Genomic DNA, 23,058 nt, shown 5'->3' with positions numbered 1-23,058 from the left:
GTGGATCGGCAGCTGTCATGAAGCGGGACTTCATTCACACTGAGCATCATGGGAATTGTAGTCCATAGCACATGGAGGACAAAACATGTTCTCTGTTCCAGATCATACATCCATGAGACCTATAACAGTACTAACAACCCAGGCTGTGTTTTTCATGTTCCTGAACAAATTAAACATTAATCCACATGACGGTCCGGCTTAATAAATCACCCTGGATACCCTCGATATTACCCAGAATCTGCTCCGTCAACATAAATTGCAAATATGTTCAAAGGAGATAAAACACACCGGCTTGCTCGTTCTCTTTTTTTATTGTGTAAAAATAAAGTCAACAATTAATTTCAGCAGTAAAACCAACAAAGAAAGCATGAATAACAATGTGAAACAAGAAAAGACTAAATATAGGTTGTTAATCTGTGCTTTCTGACCCCTTGAGCACCTACTGGTGATTTCTTGTAGGATGCCATTGGCACACAAAGGGTTACCAGCATAAAATCCAGAGAGGGGGGGGGGAGCAAGGGCAGCAAGATGATAGGGGGGGGCATTTACAGCTTTGGTAAGCAAATGGTGGTATTGTTGTTCTGCAGCTGATAGCAATATAAGTTCACCAGAGCAACATCCAATTGACCACTTGTTGGGTTGACGAACTGGAGCCATCAACCATGCTGTGCTTGGATATCCTTCAGGCTACCTGTCCTGTTTTTTGTTTTATAGGACAGCGATGGAACAGTACATTTAAATATTTAAATGCGAAAATAGCCTCGAAAAATGATTGAGATCAAAGATCTGTGGAATCGAAAGCCTACCGCATAGCCTCTGCTTGTGGTCAACTTCCGTCCTTTCAGCTCTCTGGATCTTCCAGGTCAAAAAAATTCCCCCATTTCAAATGTTCACCAGGCCTTTGGTTGATCACTGCAGTCCATCTCATTAGAGACCAAATAAACCATATTTATACAAAAAAAATCATTTTTACTGTGAAAATAAGTGATTTTTTTCTATATTTCTTAATTTTTTTCTATTTATTATTATTATTTATTTTTTTTGCAATCATTTGAGGGAGGGTAGCCCGCTTTAAAATGTATATTTCTTAATTGTATTACAAAATAACATCATATTTAATAAATTTCCTTCTACAATGCTGATACAGAACACTCAAGGTATCAAAAGGGTGGAAAAGGCTTTTGGGTTCTTAAAGCAACTGCTCACCAGAGGTAATGATTATGATGTCACCCCCTTCAGCGATGGCATTAAAACTTTAAATATGTCTGCTGGGGGCTTTACACAGTAGTTAGGCATAAATGTTACTATTTTTCTAATAACAGCATCCATCAGAAATGGCATTTACCTGAGAGAGGCGTATTGAATCCAGTGCAAGAGGGATAAGAAGAAGGAGAAATAGATTTTGACATCGTTTAAGGATTGTCCATGGCTACTTTGAACGTAGAGTGTGGTGCTGAAGGGACAGCTCCCCGTCCGCTGCCAAGCTGCAGCTTCCTACGGAACGTTAAAGGCTTACAAGTTAAGGGGGTTCCAATAAATTATGGTGGGTGCCAACAACCTAGCGCAACTATTGAATTTGGATAGGTTTTATAGAAACTATGGCAATAGTGCAAGTCGACTAATACAAAAACCTTAAAAAGATAATAGCCACCTTGTATTAGCTCGTAGAATGCAAAAAAGTTGAAATATTTTGTATTTGTGTTTTTTTATATAAATAAGCATAAAATTGCATTTTGACAAACTAATATTCTTAATATTACAACAATACTGGGCTGGGATATATATATATATATATATATACATACACACATATATATAAATATAATCAAATTAAATATATCATTTTGGACAGTATTATTTAAATTAAATGCAAAGGGGACCATTATTTTATTTCTGAAAATGAATTATGATAAAAAGTATCAAGGCTTTTCTATCATGCAGATGTGGCAACATTTTCATAAGCTACAAAGAAATTATTTACACTAAAATAAATAAACTATATAGAATTAAAAAAAAAAACCAAAAAAAACACCTAGAATCACAAAAATATTTGCTACCGTGCCCGAGTCCTCCATCCTGAAGAAGGACACTGTGAATTGTCTGCCATGCTTGAAGCATCTGCTGGAGATATCTAAGAAACCTCACAAGACCCCAGAATCTGTGAGGCTCACGCATAAAAAAAGTTGTTCTTGATGACATCATTCACAGACAGCCGGAAGGAAAAAAATAACTAAATAAATAAACAGAGCTGGCAAAAAGACAGAAAGTGCCTCTAACAAACAGCATAACAGATTTATTGTATGCGAGAAGATAAAGAGTCATCTAAAGGTATGCAAAATGAAGACGAAATGTGCTCAGTATTTGCATCAGCTCAAGGCACTCAGGATTAACCCCATCCCTGCTGGAGGCACTTGTAATCCAGTGCTTGTGAAAGCCTGGTAGACCCCCTCTCCCCCAGCAGCTAAGAGGTTAAACTAAGTTGGCAATACGAAAATCAAACCTCAGAAACATCTCCATCAATACAAAAAAAGTGAAATCTCTCCCTAAAAAAAAATCATCTTTACTGATTCCCTGCTCTCCTTTAAATGCCCTTGTGCCTTTCCAATTAACCCTGAAAACTCTCATGCCAAATGTAAGACATGAGAGGTGGATTCTTTATGATAAAAGAAGTGGCTTAGCTGAATAGTCTTTTTTTTATATATTTTTTGCTTCTTTTTTTTGTGACGTTTTTTGATTTTTATTTTTTTGTTTTTGTTTTTGCAGAGTAAAAAATTAGACAACCTTGTTCTTGATGAACCTTCATCGGGAAGGCAGGGTGCAGAATGAGACTAATGACGTCTTGAATAAAAATGAAAGAAAAAAAATGAAATCCAATCCCTGTCAGTTGATCTGACGACATGCATCGAATGTCCATTTGGTGGCTCCACCAAAGATCTCTATGTTGCTCTCTGCCCAGCTAATGACGTTACCGGTTAGAGCCTTGTTCCTGCAAGTCGCTAGGTTATAGACCTCTCCGACCGTCAGCTTCCGGTCCCAAATGTTGAAATGCGCCAGTTCCCCAACAAAAGCTTGTGTGGCATCAAATCCGCCTCCAAGTGTATCCTTGGGTAAAAGTAAAACAAAATAAGTCAGTCCCATATCAACAAAATCTGAATATGTCCTCTACGGTGAGCAGCCAGCCATACAAACCTTAATATAAGATCTCAAGGAAAAATGAATTGTGCCATTAATGACTATCCGATATTTATATTGGATTTAATATTAATATTTATTAATTAATAAATCTGCAGTAGCCTAATCCCAATAGTTTTAGCTAATCTTATGTCAAACCCCAGGTCTCATTGCCTGTGAGGTCTCTGTGTCTCATGCATGTAATCTCTTACTAAGCCTACAGTGGAAGGGGGGATTGGAAAACCTCTAAAGGACCTTCTGTAGTCAGAAAATATCTTGGAAAGTTAAATGTCCATTTAAGACTATTTAACAAACATAAGCATTTCACTGCTTAAATAAATGACACATAACTTCATGACTTATTAGAAGCCGGAGCGTTTATGGTCATCTGATCCAAAAGGATCCTCAAAATAGTAAATGCTCTGGATCATTCATGGCAGAATGTTTGTATATACATTGTGGTCCTCTGTTACCTGTTCTTGGCCCAGCACCAGGACACCCTGATGCTTAATTGGATGATACGGAGCTAGATTTTCACCGTTGCCTCTCAGCATTCCGTCCTGGTAAGCTTCCCAAACACCATCCCTGGTTGTCCACGAAATGCATATATGATGCCACTTCCCATCATTGATGACAAAGGGCAACTTGGCAACCTGTGGAATAGTAATAAGTATAAGAAGGCAAGCACACACAAAGAGGAGATACAGGTATGACATCAAGGAAGGGTTTGAGTTGAGTGATTACCTTGTCATTGATGAGAATTTCCATTGGGTTATTGCCCCACTCAATCAGCACCAGCTCGTTGGCCTGGCCTGGGACTGCGTATGAGAATGGGGTGCCCACACCTGGTGAGGCGTTGGATTTCAGCCACATGCACACCGTGAAGGCATACATCTCAGGCAGGCTTTTCTTAACCTTGGCATACATGTAGTTGGTCCTCAGGGGGAAGGTGAGCTGGAATTTATCAGCCGGTCTGTTCTCTTTTTGACCTGAATAGAAGGAAAGATAAAAATGGAAATGAATTACTCCCCCATTCCTGTTTTCTTAGGGGGGCAATCCTCTACATTATACTACGTTTTGTATTAATAAAAATTAACACTATGATGACTTTAACAGAATCCAAGAATAGAATATCTCTACTTCTATCCATTTGCCATCTCCTTAACTAAACTGTGTGCCCACTGACAGCCACTAGGGGGCGCTCCTACTGCAGCCCCATCAAAATCACATTTAATCCATGTCAGAATGGAAATGCTGGGAGAACTTGTTCTCCTTTACAACCCTGTAAAACAAATTGCAAACACTGATCAATATTCAGCTGGCATACTAAGGCAGCAGCTTGGATGGACCCCTTTCAAACGCAAACTGAGGTCTGAGCTGAGGAAGGTACTGGGGGAGCTACCATCGCCTCAAGTCACCTGCACTGCAGAGCTGTTAGTCAGCTCCATACAGGAACCTTTGGCCAGGTTATAAGGATCTAGGTGTATTATTCCTTCCATTGGAGTGATTAATTGAGTCATATCTGCAGTGGTAGCAAATTAACAATAGGAAGCCCTCTTAGGCTTATACAGAAAACATAAAATATGCATTGAACATCTGCATTATACCTTAATATACTACGACCTAATCATGCCTTATTATATATACATAAGCATGTATCTTTAAATATACAATATGCATTCATTCATTCATTGTGTCATGGATTTAAATATTAGAACATGATGAATTCTGAATATCAAATGCATGCCCTTGAAAATTACCAAACTATATTATCTATAGCATCTATATTATTATTTTAAAAATCACACAAGCTCCACAATTTGATAACATGGGTTTCGATTAATTTGAACTTTCTATCTGCACAGGGTTAACATGAGATACACAAGAGATAGTGGGGAATATAGACCCAGGAATGCTGAGGATGATGTGAGTTATAGTTTTCAGCAGGAGGCGATGACTGTAATGTTTCTCTCTGCCATTTACCTTTTTCCAAGTCTGTAATTCTCTGATGGAGGGAAGTGAGTGTGCTCTCAATCTTGCCTCTCTGTTCGGTTTCATTCTTAAGGTTTACCTTCCCTTCTTCCAAGGTGTTCACTCTGGACAGAACTTGCTTCTCCAAGTCATCTATCTTGCTTTGCAGCAAGTCTTTGAGACTGCTGGCTTGGGTGGATGAATTACCTCTGCTGTACATCTACAAGGGGCAAGACACCCAGGGAGGGGGGATAAGTGGATTGTCACAAACATCACTAACATGGTGCTTTCTAAAGTAAACGAATTAAGAGCTTATTGTCTTAGATAACTCCTTGAAATGAGCCAAGAAACCTATTACAGGGAGAGCTCTCTCCAAGTCCCCGACATGGGATTTCAAGGGCAAACACGTGTCTAATTCATTCCATTTAACTAATACCATGTGTCCAATGATCCTTTATAGTTTAAACAATAAACACTGTTTTCCACTGTATAATAATAATAATAATAATAATAATAATAGTTTATGAGTTCATAGTAGAAAGCAATAATGGGCTTACAGCTTCAGGCAAAAAACATTTTATCTAGAGTTTAGCTTAGAAAAAGCAATCATACATAATACTGACAAGACTAGTAATAATATTAACAATAATAATAGTAATCACTAATATTTTATGATTTCATAGTAGAATGTAATATTGGGATTAGCTTCACAAATATTATATTATAATATATAAATATAATAAATAATCATAATAATTAGTAATAATAAAAATCTAATGAAACATGACATCATCATAAGGTATTAAGACCCAGTATAAAAATCATGCGTCCAGACATACCTCTAAGTTCTCCAGCCTAGTCTTTAATGATTGCAGAGTTTGGCCAAGCTGGGTGAGGGTCTCAGCTGTGGGGGTCCTGGATAAATCTCCCATTGTGTTTTTGGAAGTCTCTTTTTTCTTTGAGCCAGGGGTTCCAAGTTTTGGTTCATTGGAAGGAACCTCTAGATGAGTGTGACCCTCACACCTGGACAGTTTGCCGGTCAGTTCCCTAATTGTGTCTTTTTGATTCATAATCGTCTCTTTCTGCTGGAGAACCGTCTCTCGCAACTGGAGTATGGTGGTCTTCAAGTCTTCCGTGGGACCACTGTTCTGCATTGAAGAAGTGCACATGTCCACGTCTACAGGCACTGAGGTGCAGATAAACCTCGTCTGTGCAAAATTCTGCGCAGATCCTCTTAGGAAAAAGAAAGAGAGGAGCAAACATTTCCAGCAAGCTCCAGTAATCATGGCTTGGTCGGCGACAAAGTCCTTCTTGGTGTCCTGCTTTCCTTCAGCACCACTGGCTGTAATTTCCACGCAGGATCTGGTAGTTCAGCACCAAGAGCTGCCCACTGAATGCTTGCAGTGATGCAGAGGCAGCCCCTTATATACAGTGGGGAGGGGGGGGACACTCCTCACCCTGGGAGGAATCCTTCTTTAATTGTGTTGTAGAAAGGAGTGATCGCATTAAGGAGGTCCAGGGATGAAACAGCCTGCTCTCTCTCTGTTCCACAGCAGGCAAAATCGTGTATTTAATAAGAGATCGTACTGTGGATGGTTTCCAGTTCACCAATTCAACTCCAGAATGGAGGGGTGATATTAAAGCTAAAATCACCAAATCATATTACCGGTGATATGATGACAATGAGAAAATTATTGCAATGATGGAATTATTGGGGGTTCAATAGGGAATATACTTTTATGATAACGGTGCAAAGATTGAAAGCAAAGATTTGGAACTATTACAGCACCATACACTGATCGGAGGATGTTAACCCTTTAAGCAGGAGTGCATTGAGCTGAAAAGGGAGTCAAATGTGAATGTTGGTGATATTTCACAGTACTATAAAATACGTACAATATCAATAAAAATAATCTATCTATCTATCTATCTATCTATCTATCTATCTATCTATCTATCCAATCAATCTTTCTATCCATTCAGCTCCTCCCTCAGTCTTTCTTAAAGAAAACCCTTGAGTCTGTCTTCAGTCACTATCTGACATTCTGATTTAAAGCCTCCTCAATGCCTCTAAAATTAGGAGCAATCATATAAAGAAATCAGATATTGTCTAATTGGTATCAGGAGAGAGCTCCTTATCTATCTATCTATCTATCTATCTATCTATCCACCTATCTAATTTTCTATTATCTGTCTATATAGATATCTATCCTCTCTGCCCCCCTGTCTTCAGCAGACCATCTAACAATCCCACCATGATTTAAAGCCCCCTCTGTACCTTTAAAATTATGAACAGTCCTATAAAGAAAACATACATCATCTATGTAGAATCAATAGAGATTATCTATCTATCTATCTATCTATCTATCTATCTATCTATCTATCTATCTATATAGCTGGCAATCTATCCTCTCTGCTTTTCTCTCTGTCTCTTTTAGAAGACACATCTGACAATATCACCCTTATTTAAAGCCCATTCTACCCAATAGTATAAAGCAGACAGACATCATCCTAGACTAGCTTGCATTATGTCTAAGTAGACAGAAAGGCTATACACCTCAGAGAGAGAGAGAGAGAGAGAGAGAGAGAGCACATTGCTACCCATGCACCAACCATGCACCTTGTACATTGAGTTGAGTTACTACATTTTTTGCATCAAACACATTAAATACTTTTTGATCCATAATTTTGTATCTGAGCCATTCTTATTGTAGTGGTTTTATTTGACTGTATTAACACTGAAAGAGCATCAAATTAATATGGAAGCCTTAAATCTCCTGCTTAACCTTATGAGTGCCAGACACAATGGGCTGCATCCCAGTGTGGCAATTAGAGGGTTAAACAGATCCAGATCAGATAATGTGAATACATATTTGTCCATATTAATATACAAATAGGAGATGGTTCTATTACATGGTAGTACATGGCAGACTGGCTATTTCAGCCATATTTACTGTGGACTACAAAGCTTATCAAGTTCAGCCAGCCATCATGATGGGAGTTGTAGTTCACAGCAGTGGCAGGTGATCCATTTGACAACACATGATGTTATTTGTCAACACATACTTTAGGATAATATCCTTTTGGATCAAAAAAAGACAGAGGCTGTTCATGTTGTGATGCAATATGTAATATAATGAGTTATTCGTGTAGCACTGCTCTACAGGAACGTTCTTTTGGTTGTCATGGTGACTGCACCACTTTTAACAAGTTGTACCTGAATGAAAATGTGTACATGAACTCCATTTGCTAGTTTTTTAAGAGAGTCTGGATGTTGGGGTCCTTAATGAGCGTAAGTACCATGAGTAATGGATCAACCTCTCATTGATCCCAAATTAAATATATACTCAAAATAACACCACTTTTCTAACCCAAGATGCGGAAGTCTGTTATGTCAAATCATAATTCAGTCTCAAGCAGTCTGGGTTTAAAAGTGGCTTCAATGAGGGTTTCTCGATTCGTCACTGATCCGCTAAGAACCCTACAGAACCTATGTTCTGTAGGGTCTCATTAATTCAGCCTCTGATAGAGCTCACACTATACTGGAGCAGCATTGTCTGTGACCCTGGAAGTGGATATCTCCATGGGATCGTAAAGGCAGCTGCCTACCCTCCTCCAGCCGGGAAGCTTATCTGGTGGATGAATCAATGGAAAGGAGAGGAGCTGTCCTTGGTGCTGAAAATGCTGTCAGCACACCCCACACATACACACACGCTATCATCTTCAATGTTGCACATAATGGGTCAAGATGTCCCTGTTCTAACAAGAAGATCTATTTCCATTTAGGATACACTTAGTCATTTTAAGTTAACCCTTCAGCAGCACCTGTTAATAGACCGGAACTACTCCATAATTGCTTACATAGAGAAAGCGAGGAATGTGTTTATAGCACATATATAATGATGTGTGGGCAAACCCATCACTTGGCGAAGCTTTGAGAACCCTTTGACCTCCAAGCTCAATGTTAATATTTATGGCTCACTGGTCTCTTTATGTCTCTCTGGTTAAACAATAAGCTTCTATAGGCATCACATAAGCATAATATGTCTTGGCTCCTGTATGCTTTTTTTACCCCATCACACTCCTGCCCCACTCCCATCCCCATCCCATTCTGCACAGTATGAGAAGGATCCATCAAGCATCTCAGTATCCTGTTCTCTGGACCTATCTCCAGAGGATGGGGGATATTGGATTTCCTCCACTAGAATGAAGGTATCAGTTTTCTCAGTCCGCAGGGGGACTGGAAGGTGGAGTCGAGACGACTATCTCCTCATCTTCTGAATGAAATATTAACTCATTCATAGATAAAGGTTTTTGGCGTACCGGATGTGTGTGCTGGCAGCCAGCGGATCGTTGTGGAGACTGGGATTTAAGTCAGACTGGGTCAGAGACAATGTCATTGTTCTTGAAGGATTTGGTTGAAATCCCTTTTGTCAGCTGAATGTGACCTTGGAAATGCACCATTATCTTTACGAGCTAAATTAGGACGCCCTTGGGAGTTTCGATTGTTGTCCATCGAGGGCTGTGCAAAAAGGCTTTCTGAAGAATAAAAAAAATGATGTGATTATTACCGACAATCATCAAATGGGGTCTGGAGATTAAGAGATGTCAAGTAAAATGGGGAGGCCGGAGGTCACATTGTGATCCACGTCTCTGTGTATGTGTGTTATGTGTGTATGTAAATATGTACAGCACACACCTAACCGGCATCTACATACAGATTTCAGGGTGCTGGTGAAATAACCGATATGTACATACAACATATACCTATCTCAAGTATGATTATTGGGGGTTCCATCACACTATGAGGTCATATATCGCTTAGCCCCCCACCATGTCAAAGCACTCCGTATTTAATCCTAATATCAATGTACTAATTACTATAGAGCTGGAAAAAGTGGTACTGCATTTCTTTTAACCTATTTATAGCTCTCTTTGGACACCATTAATGAGGCTCTATGGTACCACTGATTCAGCTAACATGGTAACAGGATTAGATACCCCAGTAGATCCCAAACCTGGGGCTGCATTGCCATTCATATACACGGGAATTTAAATGATAATGCTGATTAAACATGAATATAAAATATATTTAATATATGAAATGAAAAATGATTATATTTGATACACATATGACGTTAAATGACATTGTAACCATCAATCCTGAGTGACTCAAACAGTAAAGATTACATTTCTATTTAGAATATGGGGAGAAAACAATGAACATTTCTTTACTTTGTGTCTTTTATTTTCTTTTGTATTTTTGTATATTTTTCTCTTCTAAAAGAAAAAAGCGCCACTTACACTCATTGGAAAAAAAACGCAGTAAAGGGTTCTTGACATTGATAATGTCTAGCAGTGTTCATATAGAAGTTTGTTCACTAAAGGAAAAAGTTGAGTGCACCTCGAGGTCGATAACTACAAAACCATTACCTTTGTTAGTGAACGACTTAACAGTAAGTCAGATAACTGTATCTTGTAGCACCTGGGACCCTTTCAAATCCAACTGGCTTTTGAATTGAAGCAGATGTACATAGGATGGACTTGGCATTGATAGCTTTGCAGAACTTTGCGAACTCGAACTCACGATCACTAAGAGGATGACTCACTTTGTCTCTGTCTTTTTTTAACAATTACATACATCAGTATTTAAATGTCAAACCTAAAGGATATAGGTTACTCATATATAAAACCCTTTATATATATATAAATTGCCACTGAAAATATAATATCTGCATGTTTTCTGCGACTCTTCGGATTACTCGTCTATAACCTGATCTGAAAGGATCTATTAAGCTAAAACAAGAGCCAATTAGAAATCAACCATGATTAAAAATCAGTGTTAAGTTGCTTGATGCTTCTTGTGTCCTCTCCTGGGCTCACAAATACGTTGTTGGGTCACAGAGGTGACACAAGCAGGCTGTTGGGGACAGAGGTGGCACAGGCAGACTGTTAAGGGGCAGAGGTGACACAGGCAGACTCTTTAGGGGCTGATGTGGCACAGATAGTCTGTTTAAGGGGGCAGAGGTGGCACAGGCAGGATATTTAGGGGAAAAGGTGGCACATGCAGGCTGTTTAGGGACAAATATGGCAGGGCAGGCTGTTTTGGGACAAATATGAGACAGAGGAGCTGCTTGGGGGCACTGACATGCTGCTTGAGGGAACAGGTGGCACAGGCAAGCTGTGTGGAGGGCAAAGGTGGCACTGTGGGACATATTGCCTGTGAAGTTTAATTATGTTCAATAAAGAAACATTAGAGATAGCTCTTAATTAACTTCCAGAATTAGGGGTCATATTAACGCAAAACCATGACACCAAAACCCCAGTAACATAAAATGATTACAGCTGTTCACCAAATTACAGATTCTGATCATTTAACAAGCTGTATTTATCTAACCCTGTTCCAGAAGTGGATATACGCTACGAAATATAGTTTTAAAAAAAACACACGAACACTCAGAAGTAATTAATTAAAACTGGAATGGAGACAGGGAGAGGATCCAGATGTTCGCACGTCTGGCAGCACCTGTATATCAATCCATCAATTAGTGAAAGCCACATGAAAAAACACATGTATTTATATAACAAGTTTCTTATTAGCCAACAGATCACCCCGCGGGGCATAATGTGTAAATAACAAATAATCTGAGCTATGGGCTTCCATGTACACAACCATGATTTAAAAAAGGGCCGAAATTCTTTCAGAAGAGCATGGATACTCCTATACCCTTGGCCAGCTTTCTCTAATGGAGACGGGTGTCTATATTCAACTTGGCACGTAGCTTCAGGAAGTTTCAAAAGGGAAGATAAAGAACCTGCCAAGTCAACCAGATCAGCCAACTCCGCCATAATGAACAAAGCGATGGCAGATAAGCCTACTATCATGTCTGTGGCTGCTCTATACTAGTGACTTGGGGGGGTAGCAGAAGTAGTTGACATGATACCCATCATCTGATGCGTTTACAGACAAATGAAGATCTTGATCACCGGGGATAGAGATCTTATGACTCCTCCAACTTATCAAGCTTGGGGGGGGGTGGTGGAGCTCGAAAGACCTCTGGATATGTGGACTAATGGGTCCTGAGGCACTTGGGCCGTGAATCCAATAGCTTAACCACTAACTCACTGAATAAATACCATTAAAAGCTATAAAAGTCCAGTGAGACGAATCGAGTAAAGGAATGATCCTGTCCCTGGGGGGAGATGATAGGAAAATATGACATTATGACTCTTTTCTAGAATGAACAAAGCTCGCTGGTCAGAGTGCATCGTCATTTTTATGGAAACAACAAACAGATTGTGTTTTAATAGACTGCCAGGATTAGCATTAATAATGTATAGTACCTTTCAGAGATGGTGATGCCGTGTTTATGTTGATAAACCCACTGGCTAATGTCCTACGACTGGCCAGATTTAGCAAATATACATAAAAAATATGATGCATGCGATGTTAAATCTAGAAAGGTACACATTGTGTGCGTTAGTTCTTATTTATTGTGTGTATGCGCATCCATTCATGGTTGTGACTATGGTTACCTCTTAGATGTAGACGACTCTGGGGGTCTCTCTAGTTTATGGGGGGATGAATGGAGGAAAATTATTCTTAGGACACAGAAGAGGAGAGGAAACGACAAAGTGCACGCTTTATTTTCCCATTTCCATTGAATTTACCCCTGCTCTCCGAGCAAAATAAAACGTATCTCTTGTGACTGCGTCTCGTATAACACTCGGGATACAGAAATAAAAATGTATATCCACATAAATATTCAAGGTTTTTCTGTCAAATAAAAATTATAATCTTTCCATCTGCCGGTATGTTATTCAAGGTTATTGCCCATGAAAATGCAATTTTATGAGTATTGTGTGTTTTAAAATCATTCCATTTGGTGGTGATGCTGTTTGCTAACGTTCTCATGACCCAAGTTTCGGTGTCAATGCCTCCAAACGCATTGAACTAGGCAGAGTGTGGTAATCAGGGGCACGCTAGAACCTTCTGGCCTGGGGGGGCAGGTAAAGTGAAGTGGCCCATCGCGCCTCCCGTCCCCTGTAACTCGCATTGAACTGTCACACATTCTCGCACACATTCCCACACATACACACATATTTACACTAGCACGCACTCACATGTAATTACTAACACATACTTACACATAGATATCCATGATAAAACACGCTTACACATGTATGCTAACACACAAACACTTATACATACACATTCATGCTCACACACATTCATGCTCACACACATTCATTCTAACAAACACTCCCTTTCCCATATCTTGAAATTATTACTTTTTGGCTATAAGTAAGGAGCATTTTAGAGACACCTCATTTGTAAAAGAATGGCGTTTCATATACCAGGAAATTATATTTCTATGATAAAACTTTCTTTAATCCTGGCAAGTCTTGCGCTGGTATTTTTCCATCACTCTCTAACCTTTTATATTTCTGTTCTGTAACTCTGTCCTCCCTTTTTTGCTGACAAAAGAAAAAAAAAAGTGTTTAATGATGTTTCTTAGAAAACTTTTGTAACGAACTATAGATTTAGAAACATCATCCACCTATATAGGTGGTCCTCAACTGACTTCAGTCTGCCCACCCACATCCTGCGATCTGCAGCAATAGATGTCCATATTAGCATAATCTATGGACCGAACCACACCCACTTTCTGATCGTGCCCCACCCATTTATACATATGCTCCTCCTACAACGCAAGGCACCATCACTGGAGTTGTAGGTCTACTGCAACCGGGAAGATTCTCTCTGGCAACCCCTAATAAAAACCTTTACCCCAGGCACTGATTGGGTTAAAAGATGAGCTTTAGATTGTGGACAGATAAAGAAGCAACAACGTTTACCGAAAAACAAATGAAAAGGCAGTGAGTCATTTGTTATTTTTACGAAAGTAATTGTTTATTCATTTATTCATCCATTCATTAGTTCCGTTATTTCATCTATTTGTTGTGATATCTGTGCCAAACTCTGTGCTTCCTAGTAATTCTAAAAAAAACTATTACTGTTATTCTTACCATTACGCAAAAAACGTTCACTGTGCCTTCTGGCACCCTGGGCAAATGGCCGGTGGACTACTGGCCGCCAGCACCGCACGCTTACCCGATCTGCCACTCTGTGTGTTCTGACGCCTTTCTATCAGAACCAGCATTAACTTTTTCAAAAATTTGAGCTACAGCAGCTCGTCTGTTGGATTTGACCACACGGGCCAGACTTCCCCCACCACGTGCATCAATGAGCCTTGGCCGCCCATGACCCTGTCACCGGTTCACCGCTTTTCCTTCTTTGGACTTCTTTTGAGCTGCAGTTTTGGAGATGCTCTGACCCAGTCCTCCAGCCATCATAATTTGGCCCATGTCGAAGTCGCTCAGATCCTTATGCTGGCCATTTTTCCCGCTTTTAACACATCAACTTTGAAGACGAAGCCTTCCCTTCTTGGCTAATATATCCCCCCCCCCCCACTGACAGGCGCCATGATAACAAGATTAGCAGTGTTATTTCCTTCACCTGTCAGTGGCCATATTGTTATGGCTGATCGTTGTATATATACATAAAGGTATATTCCATTGTTGAATTACCCCACTTGACTTTTTGCTCATATGTCCTTGTCCATGTGCCATGTTTGTAATAAAAATATACACATTCTGCTTTTATTTGTATATTGTTTTGTTGTAAAGAGAACATTCTGTAGCATTTACGAATACAGTGGCAAATTATGTCCATGTCGCTACAGTTTATATATTAAATATTGTAAATTGCTTGTGTCTTTTTAGCACAAACACTTTTTTTAATTACATTCTGAGCAACAGTTTACCTTATCGCACACCAGGAAGTGAAGAGTGCGAATTAAAATAGCTTCCCCCAGCCAACAGGAAACCAGCCAATTCAGTGTAAAAAAAACATATGTTTCTCAGTGCTGCAAATGAATAACCATTCAGAAACCTACATGTAAATATAATTTTTATTCACTCTCCAGCCTTCACTATCCTGACATATCCCTCTTCATATCTTTCTCCCACGAAGTGTGTTTTTGTAACAAACAGATGAGGCTTTTAGATAATAAAAGGGGTCCTCTCCATTACACTCGCAGACCCCAGTCTGGGTAGAGGCACATATTTCTTCCCTGCGGATAATTAATTCATCTACGTCTTGCATAACCATCTAGAAAGCTTTGTAAAGCTGCCTCCTGCCTGTGCCTGCTCTGCATCCATCAATATTGCATTACCCAGGCTGATGCTGGGATGCAGGGTCATTAAATATTCAATCTGCGGTTTAAAAAATGCAGTATTCTGTGGATTGCTTCGCAAAAATATGCTGTTGTATTTTGGTAGCATAAATGAAAAAAAAAGAGGCACAGAGCAATAGCATAGAAATGTTAGTGACAGCTGTAATGCATTGTTCCTTTGATCCGTTTGTCACCCGTGGGATTAGCCAACATTCCGTTGATTGCCCCCGGATGATCCTATAAGGGTTCAGCGGGTATTATCATGCAAGGGATTAACAATGAGTGCTAGTGCCTAGGGGTTAAATTGAGGAATTTACACCAAACTAACGTCACTTAGTAATACTTGTTAATAATAATAATCCTTTGACGCTTACAGGGGTTAACACTCATAATGTTCTGTGTGCTGAAAACAGGAGATCCAGAAATGACAACGGCTTCTTTACAAATGTGTTGAAGAACGCCATTTTTAATAAAAACTCAGGGTCCAGACCTAGAGGGCGTTATTTAAAGAAAGAGGGTGCAAGACTAAAGGGTAATGCAAGAAATTCCTATTTTACAGAGAGTAGATACCTGGAATATCCAACGAAACATGTAAAAGCAAAACAAGTCAAGGAAGACTGGGATGTCCATAAAGCTATCCTAGAGAATCAAAATTAAGTAAGAAGTGCTAATCCTAAAAGGAGAAGTGTGAAGAATAACATTTATGAAATGATTTGTCGAGATACTAAATTAAACTGGGACAGGTTGTCTTAAATAAATGCCCCAGAGCTGGGGTGATATGGAGAACAGTAAAATAAATCAAAATCTCACAATCTTAATTTATTCTGTGTGATCCACTTATCAAGCAGATCAATCGTATTTGGCGTTTTGTAGCAGACCATTGAGAATAATATAAATTTGGGTTTTGATTTTGAACATTTCTCACTTTATTTCATTTATTTATTGGTTAAGCTTCATAGCGCACCTTGTAGCAAGGCTTGGAGTAGTCATGGAGTAGGCTCCATGGAGCGCTCCCTCTTCCGGGGGAGTGGCTTCACATAAGGGTGTGGTTAGCCGCATCCAGCCTTTAGTCTGAAGTGGGCAGGGAGCAGGGGAATATAGGCGGGGATTGCGCGAAATGTGGGTGGTGAGCTGCTGCACCTGTCTGGATTAAGAAGAAAATGGTCCGGAGACTCGGGGAAGTGTGGCTATTTACCTGGAGACTCTGGGTTAAACTCAGAAGTTTCCGAAGTATGATGGTAGGCTAGGGTGACCAAATATAACCATTTTTAGAGGGCAGTTCATTGATTGAGACTCCTGTCCCTAATTTCTATTTGACCCAAGAAATGTCTGATTTATATAGGTTTAACCATCAGATAGCTAGTCCCACGGATGCCTGCTAACACACTAAATGCCCCAGTAAATCACTTAGTGCTTGAGAGCCCTAATGGGAAATCACAATGAAAATGTGTTTGATGAAAGCCTGAATTTAATTGCTTGAAATTGGTGGGTGGTGAAGAAACATAACGCCCTTCCTAATGAATGTGTCAGAACCTCGTGCTACGTCAACCTAGACAATCTGCAATGCCTGGCCACCTGCAAAGAATTCTGAATGGCTGGAGAGACCTCTGCTTGCTGTTTGTCAAAAAACATGAATGGTAATCAATGCGTGTTACAGGAATTCAAGGGAGTTCCCTTCCAGGAACAGAGAACATAAGTAGCTTGTGGAAATCCTCAGAGTACTCATGAAACGATTCGGAGCCGTGACACGTCCCAGTTAACCGCACAGGCTCTGAAACCCTAAATGGATCATTTGGCAAAGACATTTTTTTTAAATATTTAAACACAGCATGATATAACGTTCTTCTAAACTTCTTTTTTATATAGGTGCAACTTTGCATAAAATATTAACAGTGTGTGACTTTTATATATCTGGATTAAATGTATCTACTTGGCTGTGTTTTACAAGCCTGGCCATGCTGAAGAATTGTCTCTGACTCCGGTAGCCTCTGGCCAGTAGAATCTGCAAAGGCAAGACTTAGTATAAGTCAGGGAATTTGGCATACACAAGCCAGTCCCAGCTCCCAGGTGACACCTTACTTCATGCTCTTTTGCCAAACTAGAAAAGGACCTTGTGGCAGAAACCCTTACTTAATGCCTATTTGCCTCTATGGTAGCGTAGACCCTGAAGCACAAAAGTTTACGTCAAAGTTAACAATGTCCTAAGGTGTTGTATTTAGATGGCAGCTGGTCTCCAACCACCTTAAAAGGTTGACAGCCAGGACTAGACTGCCCATGGTGGGGTGGTTTTGAGCCCTTAAAGGCCAGCAGCCGCCTGACGGCGTAAGTGCAGTCGACGGCTGGATATGCGCGGCATCTCCATTGGCCGGCTGCATGCTTCGGCACCCGATCAGGCATTTGCCCGGTGTGCTCGATGGACAGTCCCGACCTGCTGACAGTTTAGCACTTCATTCAACACACTACCGGTTGGGAAACACTCTTATCTGCCATCAAATTCTGCAGCATATGCATAGAAATATTGAAACATAGAATTTGACAGCAGATTGGAGATGTCTATGATCTACCGAAAGACATAGGAAGGCGAGGAATGTAGATCTGTACCAAGGGACAGTACAAGTGTAATGTTCTATTCCACAAGATGGGGAAGACTGGCAGACCTCCTACAGGCATAGATGTAGATGATCATACATGGGACCCTCTTCTTCTACGACTGATGCTAAGCCTTTGTGGGCAAGTCCACTGTTCATACTCTATCAGCTTGTAACCGATTGCGGCACAACTGTGGGGGTACTCAACAGCTCCTTTTAGTCAAGGGACCTCTAATTGAGATACCCAGGGATATTACCATGTCTGATTCACATTCCCTTCTCCATGTAAAGATTTAATCACTGGAGGTCATTAACAGGTAGAGCTAAAGCATTAATATTTGCATTCTCACCAGTATGGTCTAAATTATTATTTTCATTCCACTTCAGACACAGTCTTTGTCTACCCTATCGTTAGGAATCAGGTGCAGGCGGCAGCAGCATTTTCCTTTTCACAATTAACATATTTATATCTTTGCCCTTGGCAATGCTGTCCATTTTCCTCCAGACCAACATAACTTGTTTTGCTAAAAGATGAACCTATTGTCTTGAGACCTTGCTTGGCTGACATGATCTCACGCTTAACTTGCTGACTAAAGCAAGGATTGATCCCATAACACTGTTAAATCTGTTCTTTTATACGCTTTTATTATTCTGTGTTCGTCCGATATGAGCAGAAATCCAGCATGCGGCTAACTGCTGATAATGTTAGATTTGGGTGTATAATTTTCGGATGTACCGCATTCTGCATTTACTTTGATGAGAAGACTTTCAAATGGCCAAAGAGGGACAGTTGTCTTTTAGATGGACTGATCAGAGGTTGCAGCTTTACAAAGACTTTATTGTGACTATTATTTATTTATCTATATATATGTATGTATAAATGTAGGTTGTTCCTTTCATACACATTATTGTGGCATTATAGTGCTGCGGAATACTGGGGGGGGGGTGAAAAATTGACCCTGGCACGCTAAGGCTAGCGGCGGATAAATGACATTCGGACGGAAGCTTCTCTCTTACATTATTGCAGCATGTGACCATGTATGTCCAGCTATAAACTGCACAAGAAAACATTACAGCATCAGCAAAGAAACATGGGGGCCGCTGCTGGGCTCCGGTATACACATGTTTTAGGGATTGTGGTAAGAGGTTGTATAGGGGGCCATTTGTGTTACTTTATTATACATTCAAATCTACTTCCATAATTGAGCATGGCTTTTTGTGTCTATTGTTGCTTTTAGGGCTGTAGAACGCCGGCATACACTGATACCCAACAGTATCTAAGCTCTTTTGACCGGGTCCTCCCTTGCATAACTCTTTATCTATGACAGTCGCTAAGTATAATTCGCTGTTGTACTTTTTCTTAGAAGGGCTGTAAAGATTACAGAAAGTGACATCTTGAGATTAGAGGATTTTGTTATCATATACAGATTGAGTTGGGAATTAGCTAGAAGAGATTATGTGTTGGGACTCATTCACTTCCTTAGGGACATATTTTGGAATATTCGTAATTTTAATTTTGCCGGCCAACCTAATATTGTATAATCCATTGCTTTCCAAGATGGTTGCCCCAGAATAAACACACATATATATATATATATATATATATATATATATATATATAATATATATTGTGTAATCCATTGGTTTCCAAGATGATTGCCCCAGAATAAACACACACATATATATATATATATATATATATATATATATATATATATATATATTGTGTAATCCATTGGTTTCCAAGATGATTGCCCCAGAATAAACACACATATATATATATATATATATATATATATATATATATATATATAATATATATTGTATAATCCATTGCTTTCCAAGATGGTTGCCCCAGAATAAACACACATATATATATATATATATACAGTGGCGGAACTACCGGGGTCGCAGGGGTCGCGACTGCGACCGGGCCCCGGTGGCAGGGGGGCCCAAGCCAAGGGGCCGCCCGAAATCGGGCCCCGGCGGCAAGGGGCCCCAAGGTCTATGAGTTATAGACGGCCGTAGAGGCCGCATAGGCCCAGTCAGGACCGGACTGACTGGGCCTATGCGGCCTCTACGGCCGTCTATAACTCAGGGCAAAAGGGGCACTTGCCCCTTAACCCTGCAGCAGCTGCTACCGGGCCCGCCACTCTAGGGGGCCCGGGCAACCCCCACGATTAATTCCGCGGGGGGCCGCTACTTACTGGCAGACGAGGATGCCGGGGGACGCAGGAATCCAACAGTCACGTGACGTACGTGGCGTACGTCACATGACCCTGCTGCGCATCTGCTTCCCCCTATACACTGAACAAGTTGGTCTGCGAACGCCGAGCGGCACATACTTTTTACATCTTCGGTTGTTCAGGTAAGGGGAGGCTGCATGAAGGAGTATTTGAGATTGAGTGAGAGAATTAATGAATATCTGTGAAGGAGTGAGTGAATGAATGTTTGTGAATGAGTATATGTAAATGAGTATCTGAATGAGGGAATTAATGAGTATCAATGTATGAATATCTGAATGATTGAATGGATTATCTGTGAATTAGTGAGTAAATATTTGTGAATTAATATATGAGTGTGTGTGTGTGAGAGATAGCATGGATGTGTAAGGGGGGGGCAAAGATACCACAGTCAGGCTGTTTTGGTGGAAAGATGCCACAGGAGGGCTGTTTTGGGGCCAAAAATGCCACAGGAGGGCTGTTATGGTGGCAAAGATGCCACAGGCGGGCTGTTATGGGGCCAAAGATCACACAGGCGGGCTGTTATGGGGCCAAAGATGCCACAGGCAGGCTGTTTTGGTGGCAAAGATGCCACAGGCGGGCTGTTTTGGTGGCAAAGATGCCACAGGCGGGCTGTTTTGGGGCCAAAGATGCCACAGGAGTGCTGTTTTGGGGCCAAAGATGCCACAGGAGGGCTGTTTTGGGGCCAAAGATGCCACAGGAGGGCTGTTATGGTGGCAAAGATGCCACAGGCGGGCTGTTATGGGGCCAAAGATGCCACAGGCGGGCTGTTATGGTGGCAAAGATGCCACAGGCGGGCTGTTATGGTGGCAAAGATGCCACAGGCGGGCTGTTATGGGGCCAAAGATGCCACAGGCGGGCTGTTATGGGGCCAAAGATGCCACAGGAGGGCTGTTATGGTGGCAAAGATGCCACAGGAGGGCTGTTATGGGGCCAAAGATGCCACAGGCGGGCTGTTATGGGGCCAAAGATGCCACAGGCGGGGTGTTTTGGTGGCAAAGATGCCACAGGCGGGCTGTTTTGGTGGCAAAAATGCCACAGTCAGGCTGTTTTGGTGGAAAGATTATTTATGTATTCAAAGAAAAAGGGGCGCATGTACAAAAAGGGCCCTATGTACATGCGCCCCTTTTTCTTTGATTATGCCCTTTGAACATGCGCCCCTTTTTCTTTGATTTTTTTACAGAAATGATTCAATATGTAAATTGAATTTGTTGAAAAAAAATTGTTGGGTAAAAATCATGTTTTTTTGGGGGGGTGGGGGGCCCTTAACAGATTCTCGCACCCGGGCCCTGAGGGGTCTAGTTACGCCCCTGTATATATATATATATATATATAATATATATTGTGTAATCCATTGCTTTCCAAGATGGTTGCCCCAGAATAAACATATATATATATATATATATATATATATATATATAGATATAGATAGATATATATATATAGGGAATGCTAAAACACTTTAGAAAGTGTTTTGGTAATTGTAACACGGATAATATTGGCCTCAGTTTAGACATGGACCCAGTGGGAAACACAACAAAGACTGACCTTTCAAATGATCTTTAGTAAAAGGTCTGAATATTTGTATTCTTATTCAATCTGTATTCATGAACTTGTGTAGAAATGCACACCTTCCCAATGACCTTCCTTCCTAATCTACAAGTTGTGAGTCACTCCTAGTGTTATACATTTAGTTTATTCTATCGCAGACTATATAAAAGTATTTGAGTATATGAGATAGAATAATAAAAAGCAGGTTTTATGCTTGACTGTTCTACAATACAGGTACAAAAGGTTCAAGGCTGGCCTATTAGGTTCAGGGCTGCTACCCCTAGGACTCCCTCAACAAATACTAGGGTCGCACAATGCCTATGGGTGCGATTGGGGACTGCAAGGCTCCAACACATCGTCCATTGGGATAAAATACCTTATACAAATATGTGTACCTAAATAGATTGCTTTATTGGATACAATGCATAATGTATAATAATAATAATGTGTAATAATGTATAATAATTTGTCTTGGTGTATATCCTTTAGATGGATAAGTAAATTTGTTTTGAAAATCAAATTTATACAAACAACCTTCCATCTTCTATGTATCGGTTTTATATATATATATATAAATATATGTGTGTTAAGCACAATAATAATAATAATAAGATTGTATCATTATGACTACCTTATAAATATGCAATTTATAAATATACATATATTATATGTCTATATATATCACATATATGTTTATAAATTACATATGCATAAGGCAATAATTATTATAAATTATCTTATTATAGCGCTTCACATATCTTCTTGCACTATAAGCCTCATGTTAGACATACAGAAGTCTGTGTGGGTCAGTAATGTCATATTTCCATGGTAACCGAAGTCCCCTTCGGTTTGCATTGGCCCTGCAGCTCAGTGTTTTGTCCCTAGCCGGCCGCCGCAGCCGCATTGCATGGTGGATCCTGTCAATATGGCGCCGCCCGTGCCGCTGCGCTGAACAGCTTTACTTTGTCGGTTTCCCAGTTTAGAGAGAGTGGCCCAGTCCACGGAATGGAGCTACCGAGCCCGGCCATGGTGCTGGCCGAGGACGAGGAGACCGAGCTGAGCGACTGGAACATGCCGGCCGCCTTCATGAAGAAGAGGCACTGCGAGAAGATCGAGGGCTGCAAATCGCTGGCACAGAGCTGGAGAATGAAGGACCGGGTAGGGAAAGCGGGATCTGGGCAGTGCCGCGGGTGGGCTGGGTGGCATGGGTACTCTTTAGTGTAATGGAGGCGCAGTTTGCCCCTGTGACATTGGAGGGGGGGCAGGAGGGTAACATATGGGACGTGGGAGGCGGGG

The 23,058-nt window shown here is 40.6% G+C and overlaps 2 protein-coding genes across 3 annotated transcripts in view; one reads left to right on the top strand and one right to left on the bottom strand.

Annotated features, from left to right (window-relative positions):
* Nucleotides 1-292: 292 nt before the first annotated feature.
* On the bottom strand, nt 293-6,549 carry NPTX1 (neuronal pentraxin 1). Its single transcript, XM_053453420.1, has 5 exons — nt 5,982-6,549; nt 5,155-5,362; nt 3,916-4,160; nt 3,645-3,824; nt 293-3,102 (listed from the first exon to the last, which is right to left on the bottom strand). The coding sequence occupies exons 1-5, from the start codon at nt 6,426-6,428 to the stop codon at nt 2,881-2,883; spliced, it is 1,302 nt and encodes a 433-aa protein (XP_053309395.1). The 5' UTR covers nt 6,429-6,549; the 3' UTR covers nt 293-2,880.
* A 16,137-nt stretch (nt 6,550-22,686) lies between these two features.
* The window catches only part of RPTOR (regulatory associated protein of MTOR complex 1), a 92,560-nt gene continuing 92,188 nt past the window's right edge, over nt 22,687-23,058 (top strand). For both annotated transcript variants that reach the window (XM_053453070.1, XM_053453069.1), the window contains exon 1: nt 22,687-22,920. In XM_053453070.1, the coding sequence (XP_053309045.1) occupies nt 22,768-22,920 (153 nt within the window). In that variant the 5' untranslated portion in view covers nt 22,687-22,767. The remainder of the gene's footprint in view (nt 22,921-23,058) is intronic.

The sequence above is a fragment of the Spea bombifrons genome, chromosome 13, assembly GCF_027358695.1.
Source record: "Spea bombifrons isolate aSpeBom1 chromosome 13, aSpeBom1.2.pri, whole genome shotgun sequence".
NCBI lineage: Eukaryota > Metazoa > Chordata > Amphibia > Anura > Pelobatidae > Spea > Spea bombifrons.
The sequence above is the reverse complement of the archived record's forward strand: the minus strand, read 5'-3'. Positions and strand labels throughout refer to the sequence as shown.

Excerpts from the sequence above, each read along its gene's own strand:
- NPTX1 (XM_053453420.1), bottom strand. The coding sequence starts at position 6,428 with ATGATTACTGGAGCTTGCTGGAAATGTTTGCTCCTCTCTTTCTTTTTC. Across the intron at positions 5,363-5,981 it reads CTAGGCTGGAGAACTTAGAG|ATGTACAGCAGAGGTAATTC; the intron begins GTATGTCTGGAC and ends TGCCCCTTGTAG. Across the intron at positions 3,825-3,915 it reads AAATTCTCATCAATGACAAG|GTTGCCAAGTTGCCCTTTGT; the intron begins GTAATCACTCAA and ends ACTATTCCACAG.